This window comes from Caloenas nicobarica, chromosome 3 (genome assembly GCF_036013445.1).
Source record: "Caloenas nicobarica isolate bCalNic1 chromosome 3, bCalNic1.hap1, whole genome shotgun sequence".
NCBI lineage: Eukaryota > Metazoa > Chordata > Aves > Columbiformes > Columbidae > Caloenas > Caloenas nicobarica.
In genome coordinates this window covers 114,223,127-114,237,892 of record NC_088247.1, presented here as the reverse complement: position 1 = coordinate 114,237,892, position 14,766 = coordinate 114,223,127, and the positions used below count along the sequence as shown (strand labels likewise).

The following is a 14,766-nucleotide window of genomic DNA, read 5'->3' as shown; positions in this document are numbered from 1 at the left end:
TCCGTGGGCTGGCGTTTTTACAGTACAGCTGTGTCACTTTCATAAGTTCCTCTGCCTGCTAATCACATGAAAACAAGCCCATTTCCTCTTACAGAATGAGAGATAGGGAAATGCAGCAGCACGTGTGTATTTATAGTTTGCCTCTGACAGAACAGGCAACAGCCTGACAAAACGCACCACTGTATCAAATACAGCCAGCCTTGGTGGCAGCCCTGTGAAATTAAAGCATTTTAGTGCCTAACCTCAAGATATCAGGCCCACGCTGCAAATACGTAAACTCTAGCAAAACAAACAGGGTGGCATACTGTACTGCTGTTTGGGGCATGCCAAAAGGATCTCCAAGACAGGTTTCCAATTCACCGATTCTGTCACTGCATCACTTCATCCCATCTTTGAAGTCTTGACTCCAGACTGGGTGACCAGTTGGGGTTTGGCAGCGAGCTTTTTTGGGGGCTCTTGTTTGGTTAATGACGATGCGCCCTCTGCTGATACAAGAAATTTGTTCATCAGACTTGAGCAGGTTTTGGAGTTCGATGCTGAGGCCTCCCCAAGAAGGTTAGCTATCAAAGAGGCACAAATGGACTAGAGCAGCCTATTACGTAAAGCACCACACAATGTCACTTTCTATGAACATCTTTTACTTGCTGTGGAGCTCATTTGGCTATATTGGGTAAAACAATAATTTTCCAAAAGTTGGTATATGCCTCTTCCCCACACAGAAGGAAGGGGGGTGATATATGGGAGGCAATAAGGAGGCTGCTGCATTGCCAAGAGCAAGGTATAACCCCCCTCCCCCCAAGACTCCAAACCACTTTTACAGCTGAGCCTGTTCAGATAAGGGCTGAGCCCAGGGTTATTCCATCTGTCACCTCTGCCACTTGTAAAGATCCCCAAACAGGGACTTTTTCTGCAGACAGAAATTCCTGCTCTCTATTTGACAGTCTTGGCCTTTATTCAGAAGCATACAGAGCCTGACAAGGTCTGTGATAGAGGACAGAAGGTTACAAGAGCCCTCGGAGGCTTTCCCTAGCCTTTCCTCACTGATACTTATTTAGTGGTTCTCCCACAGATGAGACTCTGCCCCTTCTTTGTGATCTCTATTAGTGCTTCACTACCCAAACTACCAAATGTTTCTCCTCACTATCTGAATTGAAATTTTTCTTTCCTTTTTCAACTACCTGCTGCTTAAATGAATCCTCCAGTCTCATCTTCAAGCAAGCAACTGTGTGTACCAGCAATCTCAAGCTATAAGCTTTGCAGTGCATTCACCTTTTTGTGATGTTTTAATGTATTATTAGGTTGTTCAGAGTCTCAGTACATTGTTCCTTCGCTCATGTAAATCATGCTGTTGTGAGGATCTGAGTGCTGTTGAAGGCCATAATTGCTGACCAAGCCAATCATCCATTAGGCAGTTTGAAAATCAAAGATTCAATACATGGTTTCCAATTCTCTGGCTGTCAAGTGTGCTTGACATCAGCCAGTAGATTCTAAAATTATGAGACAGACAGAAACTCACATATAGCTAATAAAAACTTCATGCTCTTTGGAAACCAAGCTAAAAGTTTATCACTAAAAAGTAATTAAAAAGCTTTGTGTTACATTTACAGTAAAGAATCTGCCTAGCAGTCCCAGGGCCGGGAATAAATTGAAGATGTGTTCCAGAGTTGAGATGATCAAACTGCATTTCTGAGTTATATTTCTGTGAAGGCTTTCTTCATTTCCCATAAGCCTTGAAATGATGCTTGCTGGACTCGAGCATGGAGACTCCTCCTGTTTAATGTCCTTTTCTGTCAGTAATTCCTTTTGCTTTAAGAAGATGAATTATTTCCTTCTCTTCCCTTTCATTCCAGTGGTTCCCTTTTGGGAAAGGGTACACTCTTTTTTTTCCCCTCTGAATGGATAACCCAAAAATACAGGTCAGAGACAAGGACAACTCAAATTAAACACCCTTCACTGTGTGACTGGAAGCCAAACTATCCCTTTATTAGCTGCCTTGAGGTCATAATGCTACAGAGCCTGGGGTGAGCATTAGAGGCCAAGAACTGGCTCACAACTGGCTCTTCCTTCTGTCTCTACCTTGCTGCCCCTCGGGCCTGAGGAAGGGAAACCTCTTCTCCAGGTAGAAGGGCTTATGGGGAACAAAGCCAAAAGAATCTGCCAGCATTTTCCTCCCTGCAGGCAGCCTTTCCACAGGTTTTCCGGCTCACCTGCTCCTGCTGGCTCAGTGTTTGTGCTGAGTCAGGATGACAGGACCCTGTGCTATATATTGACACTATGAAACATCCAGGGACAGATCCTCTTCAAACAGAAAAACTAAATGACCTTAGCCTAAAAAAGTGATTTAATAGGAACAGAAAAGGATGCTGACTCCACAATTTTGCAGAAGTTCAGTTTCTCATTTCCCTGCAGGAAAAGCCCTTGGAGGTGTGACATGAAATTCTAGCTACAGTGGCACCAAGCCAGTGACTACAGAATTTACCATTAGCTACTCAAGCAACTCGGTGTCAAAGCATAAAATTACCTCGATCCAATACTAGATGGAAGCAACTACTTTTAAAACACTTCTTTTCTCCATATTGTTTCTACTTCATCTTCAAAGCTCAGCTATTCCTTTTGCCCTTCTAACTTACATGTCTGGAACGATCCCTTTCTTTTAACACTGAGGCTCGGTTTCATGTTATCGCACATCACCACAGGAGAATCAACACTTCATCTTCCCCCAGGCAGAAATGTGTTGATCAGCAAAATTATTCACATGAAGCTAAATGGTCCTTAACCATACAGTGGCCATGGCAGGTGTGAGGGACGGCCCAGACTGCTGACGTGCATCTTCTTTGTGCAGCCACTCCTGAAGAGCAGCACTGGATATAAGAGAGAGAAAGGGCTGTTATTAGTTCTAGCTCTCCACAGAGGTGAGGATAGAGCTTTGTCTGGCAGAAGGAGAAAGTAACTTGCATTGTGGTAACCTGCTATAACTTACCCTGTTCTCCCCATTTCTGTCCAAAGTAGGGAAAGGTGCATGATGCTGGATTAGCGATATTTGTCACAATAGCACAATCTGCAACAGAGCTGAATATCTTTGCTCAGTTTACTGATGAGTGATCTGTTCTTGTATGGGAAATCTTGTTGCAGAGTTTCCTCAGAAAATTCCGGGTTTTTTCTGGTACTCCAGGGTCCACCCCTGCAAGTATTAAAAAACAAACAAAACAAAGCAAAACCCAACCAACCAAACAAAAAAATCCCACCCCAACCAAACAAAAAACCCCACCACATTTATCTGAGCAAGGGATCTAGCTGAGAGACTAATGTGTCTTTACACTGAAAATCAGAGCCAAATCTTTGCAAATAAACATGTCATCTGCAAGGAAGACATGCAGTTTCTCAGCTATTCTGTGATTGAGAGCTGGAAGTGCAAGTCTCAGCACAATTCATGCCATACAGGATCACACATATGGCTATTTTTAGCAAATGAGAGATTGTGGCTTTCCATTCAATTCTCGAAAAGAAACCCCAAACCGGAACATTTCCAAATTTAGCGCTGTGTTAAGAAATAACCAGAAGGGAAAGCAGCGAAAGACTATTACAGGCATTGTCCACATCACTTTGGAATCTAAATGCTGTGGGTTGGCCATCATAAAAGAAACATCTTGTTCTGATCTCAAGGCAGATTTTGTATAATTAATTATTGTGGCACTGTGCAGCAGGATTAGTGCATTAACTCTAAGTGGGAAGGCCTACATAAATAGGAATACTAAAAGGCTTATGCAGTTAACGTATCATCATGCACAGAGAGATCATATTGAGCAGATGCGGTCTGGAGACCAAATGGATTTCTCCAGAACATTTTCCAGATAAATTGGACCAGCATGAAGCACGGGCCATGGCTTATCTACATATTAGCTCTGACTTTTCATTGGATGCATCCAACCTCATCTGTGACACACTCACCTCTCCGCTCCAGTAGCTCCCCATCAGTGACACATACAGGCGATGCAGACGCAGCAGGGAAGGCCTAGGGACAGGAGAGATGTCTTGGAGAATGAAGCTGCAGTGTGAGGGCTGCAGTTCCCTGGCTCTGGAAAGAAAAAGAGAGATGAGAATAGCTGAGTACACTTGCTGCAGATCACTTGAGGGAGCTCACCGCTGCTTTCAAAAGCACTGAGGTGTTGCTAGGGGAGTGCCGCAATGTTCCTGTCCCAAGAGAAGGGAATGAGCTTAATGTATATCACTGATGCCAGACAACAGGTTGGGAAGTCTCAGGTGCCAGGGGAACAAAAGCTAGATTTGAAGGACTGAAGAAGGTTTTTTTTTTAAAAAAAAAGGCAACTAAACAGAAAAAAAGCAGTTTTGTAAAGACACTAAATATTCCAACCCTCGCCTCTCAAATGTAGGTGTAGAGAATGGTGGAATGGACACAAATTTATCTCTTTGTTCTGGGAAGTAAATTACTGCTCTGGTTTAGAAGAAATTGGACCTTGCCCTACATCTATGATGATCTATTTAGCTTTGAATCTTGTAAAGGTCAGCACATTTGCTCTGTGCTCCTGCAAAACCACACCGCCTCCATCTTCCTGCAGGTATTTTTCTCCCTACAGAATATCAAGCAATTAATATCAGGTAGCCATGCAGCAGCCTGTGAGCTGGGACACATAGAAAACCCCCATGAGGACTGGAAGGGCAGGAGTTTCTCTAGCCAGGGCCCGTCCCACCACCTTCAGAGAGGGACCAGCCCAAAGCATCAGGCACCTTCATGGATGGGCTGAGGTCAAGCTTAGGTAGTCAGCCTGCAGGTCAGGATCAACCCATCCATAGCTGGCTGTGGCAGAGCTGGAGACCAGCACTCCTAAATGTAATTTAGGAGGAGGCCAAAGGGCCAGAGCTGAGCTAAAATAGGGCCTGGTGGCCAGAGGTGGGGGTGGAGGCCCCAGGTGAGGCTGGTCAGGGCCATTAAGGTGGGCAGCAACAAAACGAACCTCCCAGAAAGACTTAGCAAAGGCAATACCTCCCCGTGATCTACACTGATAAAGAGCATCTGGTAGGATCAGATGATTAAATGCGCTAACGGTGTATGAAGTTATCAGATTGATAAAAAGGCCATACCTACATTTAAAATTGCTTCTTCATGAATGCTCTGCTCTCACCATGTTTCACTTTCACACAGTAAAACATTTTTAGTTCTCTCCCATGCTTACCACTTCTTGCCATAGTGGTCTGGAATAAAGTCACAGCCTGCACCGTGTCCACAGAAAGGTGATCATTCAGGCAGAAATAATATGGGAAAAAACCTCGTTATAGATCTGACCTCTCATGTGCTTGGGAAACTAATTGCAATCAATGTCTTCAGCTACACACAATTTACTACAACATGATATGTCTGGCCTGTGAGGTGAGTAAAACTGATTCCTGGCAATAGCCATTATTCTTCACACACCACTTTAAGTGATACTATCAGGTTCCCCCTGTGTAAGGCCTCTGTGATTTCGTACTGAATTACATTTAAACTTACAGAAGTGGGAATTGCTGCAAGCGAAACTTTCAAAAAGCCACAAAGTGCAGCAGTTTCAGCAGAATATAACAAAAAATGAGAAGTCTCTTGCGATGAGCAAACAAGATGAGGAGATATGCACATGTGGTCTTCTTTTGTGGAACCATACTGATAGGAGATACGTGTGTATATATAGCAGCCGCTTCCTCATCTGAAAACCTGTATGTACCACTTGATCATCTGATAACTTCCAGGATATTTTCAAGACCATTCATTGTTGACCTAGATGAGGGTCAGAGGGAATCATCTTACCTACTTGTAGTGTCTACTTTTGAGGACCTTTAAAGTCAGCAAAGATCTTTGCAATAAATCAACTTCAGTATATGATTCTTGACGAAAAGTTGGCCCTCAGTACAAGATGAGCAGCTCCTGCAACTTCCTACTTTATTAGATGCAACTACTTTTGATTAGGTGCACTTTGACAGTATAAGAGTCTTGAGTGACTCAAAAAGCCCAAAAGTTTCCTCTCATACATTCATATTGATAATGCCACTACCTCATCATAGAGAATTGCTGTTTGTTTGGTTTGTTTGTTATTGTTGTTGGTTTAATGGCATTTGTTTCACTCTTGGCTGTTCAGTGTGAGAAGCAACGACTGCAGTGTGTAACAATCTCTCTATAGGGGAGTCCCTGCTGCCACTGACTGCTATCGAAGGTAGGATGTTACTTATAAAACTCATCACACTCACAGTTTTGAGATGCAGGGATCATGCCCTGCCCTTATCTTTGTGGAAACCTTGCTGGCTGAACACATGAAGCCTGTTCTTAGCTAGATACCTAATCAAGGCAAATAAAGTAGGAGATTTTTTTTCAGAGGTTAAGTTTTCAAAAGAATGTGTTCTATTGATGTTCACAATAAATTTAATTCACTAACTTGCACGCACAAAGAAATTCAACTGGGTAATGCTATATCTTCCATTTGGCTAAGCAATACTACATATTACTACCATGTGTACATCCCAGCTTTAGAAAAACAAAGTAAAGGTCAGGTCCAGTGCAACTTCTAGCTGGGACTTTCTCCTAACAAAATCATTAACTCTGCCATAATGTCCAACCAAACAAAAAATATATTTGTGGCTCAAGTCCTGTGTCAGCCACAAGAATGTTGCAGTTTTAAGAGCAAACAGGAACAAACACAAAACAATGGAAAGGACGCACAAACCTGCTCCTGGGTTAAAAGCAATCTCTGACAGTTAGACACAAATGACACTTGCAGAGAGTTGCATTATCATAGAATGTCCTGACTTGGAAGGGAACCACAAGGATCATCAAGTCCAACTCCTGTCCCTGCACAGGACAACCCCACAGTTCACACCATGTGTCTGAGGGTGTTGTCCAGTTGCTTCTTGAACGCTGTCAGGCTTGGAGCCGTAACACCTCCCTGGGGAGCCTGTCCCAGTGCTCCAGCACCCTCTGGGTGAAGAACCTTTTCCTAATATCCAGCCTTGACCTCCCCTGGCACATCTTCCTACCATTCCCTCAGTACAACTTTCAGTTTCAAACATCTTTCTCCTTGAAGAAATAGTACCAGCCATTGGTAAAGAGTAGCATTAGACTTAAAGAAACGAGATTTTGGTCTGACACTGCAACTACAGTGGCACGTTTGACCTTTTTCTGTTAAAATAAGATTGTGACAGGGTAATTAAAAAAAATTCCCACCAGAAAACCTGAACCCTCTGCCCTCCCCTCCCTCTCAGGCTGCTCTGGCTCCCGCCTGCCGCTACGCAGATGCTCCAGCCCACCCCGGAGGGCTCGGCCAGCCCTCGGTGGGGGGCTCTGCAGGGTGATTTGGAGGGGGGTCCCCCCGAGGATCCTCCCCCCCGCCCGGGGCGCTGCCCTCCAGCGGCCGAGGCCGGTGGGCGCTCGCTGCCCGCGGCGCTGTCCGCGCCCGTGGTGCTGAACGGCGGCGCCCGCCTGGCCCGGCCCAGCGCCCCCGTGCTCCCCTCCGTGGAACGGCGCGATTAGCGCTGCAGTAATCGGGGCCGGATTAACTCCCTGGAAACCGGCTGCAATCTCAGCAGCTGCAAATGTGCCCCCACCCGGGATATAGGGCGGGTATGGGGGGGGGGCGGGGAGCGAGGATCCACTGCCCAGATGCAGCGATTAAGGGAAGGGAAAAAAACCACCACCACAACAAACAACAAATACATCATCCGCTGCTTTTGGGAAGGGCTGGGCTGGCTGGGATCCGGCAGCCCCTCCTCTTCCTCCTCCCTCCTCCTCTTCCTCTCCCTCGCAGCCTCGCTCTCCTCTCCCAACCAGCCTCTTTCCGCGGAGGGGGCCAGACGAGCGCAGAGCCCGCAGCTCCCCCACCCCCTGGCGACAAGCGATGGGCGACATCCCCAACCTCGTGAAAATCAGCGTCTCCCTCAAAATCCAGCCCAACGACGGAGCGGTGTATTTCAAGGTGGACGGGCAGCGCTTCGGCCAGAACCGCACCATCAAGCTGCTGACCGGGGCCAAGTACAAGATCGAGGTGGCCCTTCGGCCCGGCACCGTCCAGGCCACGTAAGTGCAGCCTCCCTGCTCGGGGCGGCTCCCCCGGCCCTCCCGTCCCCGCTGCTTTATTTATAGAGGTTTAATATTTTTTCCTGGCAGGCTGACAGCACGGAGTTTCCGTGATTTCTCACTCCCCGCCCTTTTGCTTTGATGGCCCCATTTCTATATCCCTGGCCAGCTGTTCCCACTGCTTTGCCTGGCTGGCTCGGGAGAGAGGCCACGTTTGGGAGTCGCTTCCTTCCCTTTCTCTCCCCATCTGTATATCCCCATCTCTCCCCAGCTCCTTTTCCCCCTCCTTCCCTGCGGTTTGCCCTGGAGGCAGAGGGAAGAGGCCCCTACAGCCTGGCATGTCAGGGATGCACCACGTCCAAGCCTCACTGCAGCATGGCAAAGCACAGATGAGATCAGATCCCCCCTGCCTTTCTTTTCTACACCTCCCCCGGGTGACCGCAGAGCCCTAACATTTTTCAGGAGTCCCTGTGAGTCAGCAGCACCTCCAGGTCTGCTAAAATCCCTGGAGCATCCCCCAGCACAGAGGCTGCCAGGCTGCAAGCCCACACGCTGGCTCTAAGATGCCAGGGAAGGAGACATGCAGGGCTGCTGAAAGGCTGGATCCTGTCTCTTCTCAGGACAATGGGCATTGGGGGTGTCGATGTCCCACTGGAAGAGAAATCGAGAGATGCACAGGTGGCCTCTTACATGGGGATCTACGACACAGAAGGTGTGGCCCACACCAAGAGCGGGGAGAGACAGCCCATCCAGGTCAACATGCAGGTATGTGGTTCTCCAAGCCTGGCGTGGGAAAGCAAGGGAGGGCAGCAGGGGGTCGACTCCCAGAGAGGGGAAAATTCCAGGGCAAAGTCTGATCACAGCTGCTGCCCTTCTCTTTGCTTTGTGTCAGTAAGACTGCTGGTCAGAATGTAGCTGGAAAACACAAGCCCTGCTTCCCAAGGGGAAGCCAATGGAGCAGCAAAGGCCAGAAAGCATAGGGGGATTTCTAGAGACCTGCAAAGCCCTTTGGGGTGCTGCAGCAGAAAGAAATGTGAGCTGAACCACCCACCTCTTCTGCATCCACAAAGCTAAATTCTTATTCGAGGGGCTTCTCATCCCAACCTTAAAGAAAGTCTCCAAGGGTCAGAATCAGTACATGCCATGGCCTCAATGTGAGATGACAAAAGCTCCAGCCAGGAGCAGAGCTGACAGAAGACACAAAGAGCAGCGGGCAGATTTTCACAGCACTCTTTGGGTGGGGCACTTGGGGTGCAAAGGGAAATTTGTTTTGTTATAGCTTTGGTTTGGTTGTTTGGGGTTTTTTCCCTCTCCTGATTGTAGTAGTGAGGGATTCCTGCTGTTTATTCTATGGCTTACTGCCCCATTTTCATCTTCACTTGAAGCTCTCTTAAGGGCCTGTTCCAACTTACACAGCTTTAGGACCTCACCAAGCCCACCAGATTTCAGCTTTTTCTCACATTTGTTCACTGCATGCAAGATTTCATCTTGATCTTTACCTTCACTATTTTTTTCTGGAATCATCATTTAGCATGGCAATCCCCTTCTGAGTAAGAACTGTAGCATCGCCACTTGGTGTTTCTAATAATTACAGCATACCCAACTTAATTTTGGAGACCCACATCACATTAACATTTACCACTTCATAACCTTAGGTTAATAAGACTATCCACATCCATTGCTTTTCTATACAGTCACCTCCTTTTAACACCCAGGAAAACCAAACACCAGTATGACTTCTCAACCAGCAGGACAGGGCTGCTGGATGTCACTGTATTGCAGTTATATTTCACAATGTCCTTATGCCAGGAGGTGAAATGGCAGCGCTCCCAAAAAAATCAGCTGCTTTCACTAAGGCATCCCTATTCTGATAGCAACCTCTACCCTTAAGTGTAGCACTGATATGAACTCTGAAAATCTAGAAGTTTATCTTTTCTTATGGAGAAAATCAAGTCAAATCACAAATGAAGTAATTCCAAGAAATACAAGGAGGGTCTGATTTTCAGATACAGGCTCTGAGATAGTTCGTTGCAGCATCAGAATGAGTAGCCACAATATTTGTCCAAACAGTTGCTTTTACAAATCAAATCCTGGGATATTAACCATGAAGCTAATAGGATTTTTGAGCATTAAGCAGGCCCTCGACCCCTTTTAAGATCTGATCTTGATAGATAGGTTCTTCAGCACAGGCTTAAATGTTCACAATTGATACTTGTAAGTATCAAATATAGGCAACTCAACAGGGATTTACATGTTTAACTCATCATTTAGCTGCTTAGCTAGACAGCCATAACAGATTTAGGGAACCAGATACCCAGTATGAAAACTGCTTCTAATACCTACTTCTCAAATCTTCAAAACTGGGCTTGTTACACACAGTTTTACATTTCCCTAGTTCCTTCAACTAGGAGGAACTTCTGCCTCCACTTCCTTTTCTAGAACAGGCAGGATCCTGATGCATCCTAGGAAGATAAGGACACTATTTAAGGCATAAAATGTGAACTCGTGTTAGAAACACAGGGTGTTTCAAAAAGATGGACCAATTTTGAAATCACTATCACTTGAAACTGGGTCCATCTTTCTGAAATACCCTGTAGATTGTGAGGTCAGTCCTGCAGTTAAAAACTTGAGAGACAGAAGCTCCATAAAGGCCCATAAGAATTTATCTCCCCATCTGCTTTAAAACTCTAAGCAAATAATCGTTTGTGCTCCTACTTTAACTTGCTAGTAGACATCTGACCTGTTACAGCTATAGTTTATACACATAAAACAACCACCCTGTTTCTGAATTCCAGAATCTAAGGATGTTTCTGTTACCTGAGCGCTCAGTTACACACACTATCCAGAAACTGCTAAACTGTCTAGCAAATGGTCTGAACTAAGTTAGAAACCTCTCTTTGGGTCTCATTTTATTCTTGGTCAGACTAGACTAAGATTGAATGAAGAAGCTAGACTTCTATTCCCAGAAATAAATAGCCATCAAATCATCCTAGCATGCCAATTCAGAGGTGGTGATTAAATAACTATACAATAATAACTATATAAATATTCATGCCTATAGCACTGGATGACAGAGACTAGCAGGCAGGGAAATAAGCTTCTCAGCTTCACCTACAGAGACTTGGGCCACTCCTCCTTCCTGGGGATACCCATATACAGGCCCAGCAGAGGAACAAGGATTCAGCTGCAGGAGCCCCAGGAATTCAGGGGAGCTCCGAGGATGCAGAACACTTGTTACACCACAGAGCTGCTGCATATGCTAAGTACTGGCTGGTGGTGAGGCACACGGTGGTAGAAAAGCTCTGCAATTAATTCTTTCCCTCTCCTGGAAACCCACATCAGTCAAACTACTCAGGGTAGCTCAGTAAACTGGGTCATTGGAAGAAGACAGAACTTGTTTTCTTCCTCTATCTTGTTGAAATTCATATCCTCTATAAATTAATGAAATGAAATACTGCTCTTGTATCACATCACCTTCTATAAAGGATATTAGAAATGCCTCTTCTTCCTCAGTTTCCAGACTGAGAGTGTCTGATGCTCCTCTCTGACAATTGCTCTGTGTGGATTGTGCACAGAAATATCCAATGTGCTTAACCTTTACTATCTAGTATTATGAGTGTATCAGGATTACTACCAAAGACAGTAAAAAAATCCTTAATTAAGGTTTTAGTTGCTGGGAGAGATACAATAGCCTCTACATCTGATTCTTTCTTTGTCAAAGGAAGTAGCAGAAATATTTCAGCTACTCCTTTAAAGTAACACTTGGAACTGCAACCAAATAAAAACCTTCCACTAACAGCACACAGCAACTCCTGCTGTTGTCAAGGCTAAATTTAAGTTATAACATTGGGCTGGGGGAAGGTTTAAAGCAATGTCCATTATGCAGCAGCAGCTTACAAGCCATATCTTGGATTAAAAAAAATATATGCCCTTCTGAGAAAACTGGATACAGAAAGCTCTGACTGTAACTCAGGAAAGAGTCACTATGTAAAAGGCCTTTCGTACTGACTTTGCGAGTGTGATTATAATAGGCAGATGATGAAAGGTCAGCTCCCAGGCACATGATGGGAATGGAAAACAGTCAAGTGAACCGAGTGATGGAAATATTTAAAAGGAAAAAGCATTGAAGAACAGTGCTGGATTCAGCAGCGCTGAATCCACTATCTTCTAACAACATAACACAATCACCAAGCCATACTGCTGGGACCAGCAGCAACACATATGGGTTTCACACCCACACTTCAGATTCTCTGCAAGGTCTCAAGGCACAGGAACTCAAATTTTACATCAGCATAATAACTGAAATCATAATCTATCCTTGAAAGCCTCACTCATAGGTTTTATTGATGTTGTAAGAGTCTCTAACATTAGCTTAAAAAAAAATAAAAGGAGATTTAATTCTACAGAACTCACTATAGCCGTAGTCTCATTCACATCAAAGTTGCAAGCACAATCACACAACTTGCAATGTCTCACTACTCCTTCACTGTATTAGACACTTAACTGCTAAACACACTGATTATCTCCTTCCTAGCTTCTGTTACTGCTTTGTAAGCCTGAAAAGCTGCGCTATCGCAGTCCAACTAGCAATTACAGAAATGCACGAAGAGCTTCTTTTGCTTAAGTTTCATGTAAAAAGCAGAACAGAATGCCAGGGAGGAGTAAGTCCTCTAATAGCAGCATGTCTCAGTCCAGATGCCGCATACACAAAGCTATAAAATACAGAGATGTTAAAGATTTCAGACCGAGCGAAAGAAGGAATCTTCTCAATCCTAACTGCAGCCTCTAGGTACAGTATAAAGGTGAAGCGATGGCCCGTATCACTACAGATTACTGCTACAGGATCTACAGTATACACAAGCCACTTGGTGATCATCGGGCCAACTACTGCTGTGCCATCTTAAGAAGGATTATAGCTTTGATTCTTGTTGTTAGTAACATTTATGCATACAGGAACTTCAACATTTTTACTCCCTTGCCTTTCCCAGACATAAGTGCCAGAGGACAGTACAAGGAGAATCTGATCCTTCGTGCTTTATGTGTGCCTAAGCATAAAAGACTTTGTGACTGCTAGAGCAGGCTTTACAGATCTTTTGATTTATTGACTTGATAAACAATAGCACTTATATCAGCTGTTTTATATTCCACAGTTTCATAAGTATTGTTTCTCACTAAGAGAGAGCAACCAACAAAATAACGAGCTCACTAACACTGATATTCCCTCTTCCTCACAGTTTAAGGACATTGGCGTTTTTGAAACAGTCTGGCAAGTCAAATTCTACAACTACCACAAACGAGATCATTGCCAATGGGGAAACAGTTTTGGCAGTATTGAGTACGAATGCAAACCAAATGAAACGCGCAGCCTGATGTGGATCAATAAAGAGACCTTCCACTGAAGAGATGTGAAACCAATACTGCTGGACAATCTCCCTAAAGAAAAATCTACCTTTTTAAACCAGCAAGAAGCCTTAACAAAGGCATGCTGTAACCTTGTTTTGTTCCATAAGGTTTCAACAACTACATTGTATATACAGGTGGTGCCACTGAAATCTTTGCCTATTACAGTATTTTAAGTTTACCATGGCATCTGCAATGTTCTTTATCTGTCGCCCTGCGAATACTGTAAAGTTCATGATAAAAGAGTATTTCATAGCTGAGTAGAAAGTCATACCATCATAATAGTGTCATAAGTATTTGGCTTATGCCAACTAAACAGTTCCACTAGACGTAACAACTTTTGTGAAGTGTTTTGCTTTATCGCTTAGAATTTGGATGCAACATCACATTGGTGATTTCTGTGTTTGTATTTTCTCTTAAATCGGTGTGCTCCTTCAAGCATTTTGTCAAACATGTCATCTCAGTGGACAGCAAAAAGTGCAAATTATGGATATTTTTAGGTTTAGCGAAATGGCAGCTACTGCACTGTTGATATTGTGCTTTCATACCAAGGGATTTGGAAACTCATTTTCCCTCTTGTTAAGTGCTATAAGGTATTCTGCAAAGTTTGCTAATTTATCCAATCTCTCAAAACAGGATTCTTTGTTAAGTTTCACAGTCTCTGAAATAGCCCTAGGAAACGGTATAAAACATGCTAACCTGAATAAAGGAAAAGCAATAAATCAGTTGTGGCATCTAAGACATCTAACAACATGGCTATTATCTAGAGTTCATATAGTATTCTCGAAAGATATAGCAGCCATACTTACTTGAGTTCTTAGAGTTCTGATAGTAATCTCCATTTTTGTTTTAATGACACATTGCTCTAATCAGTGAAATCCTATACATCAACTTTTTCAAGCCTGACCACTGTATTGTACCAAAATCGACAGGATTTCTGACCAACAAACACTCAGCAGTGTGAAAAGTACAGCTCCCAGTGCAGGCTTATAACATGCATTGCACTCTTTCAAATAAAGATAAACATGTAAGCATTTGCATGGTTATGACTAAAGGTGCTATTAATACATAAACACTAGATCAGTGTTTAACACGTACAGAGAACGAAAAATAAACATATCTTCTCTTCCAGTAAATAAAGCAGGGAAACATATACACTGTCCTATCCCCAGCTAAGGTTGAAGCTGTCAGTTCTTGCATATCTGTTATTCCTTTTGTGAATAATTTGTAAATTGTGTATGTAAATGGTAACTATGACTTTTGATCTTTGTAATAAAGGACTTAAACAATTTCTTCTCTAGTATGACCATCTA

At 44.1% G+C, this 14,766-nt stretch overlaps 1 protein-coding gene across 1 annotated transcript; it reads left to right on the top strand.

Annotated features, from left to right (window-relative positions):
• The first annotated feature begins 7,833 nt into the window (after nt 1-7,833).
• CNRIP1 (cannabinoid receptor interacting protein 1) lies at nt 7,834-14,098 on the top strand. Its single transcript, XM_065632540.1, has 3 exons — nt 7,834-8,053; nt 8,674-8,818; nt 13,288-14,098. Exons 1-3 carry the CDS (start codon nt 7,875-7,877, stop codon nt 13,450-13,452), a joined length of 489 nt encoding a protein of 162 aa, XP_065488612.1. The 5' UTR covers nt 7,834-7,874; the 3' UTR covers nt 13,453-14,098.
• The last annotated feature ends 668 nt before the right edge of the window (nt 14,099-14,766 follow it).

Bases quoted from the DNA above. Each gene is read 5' to 3' on its own strand.
- CNRIP1 (XM_065632540.1), top strand. From the start codon at position 7,875: ATGGGCGACATCCCCAACCTCGTGAAAATCAGCGTCTCCCTCAAAATC. The intron at 8,054-8,673 runs GTAAGTGCAGCC...GTCTCTTCTCAG, and splicing joins CCCGGCACCGTCCAGGCCAC to GACAATGGGCATTGGGGGTG. The intron at 8,819-13,287 runs GTATGTGGTTCT...TCTTCCTCACAG, and splicing joins CCATCCAGGTCAACATGCAG to TTTAAGGACATTGGCGTTTT.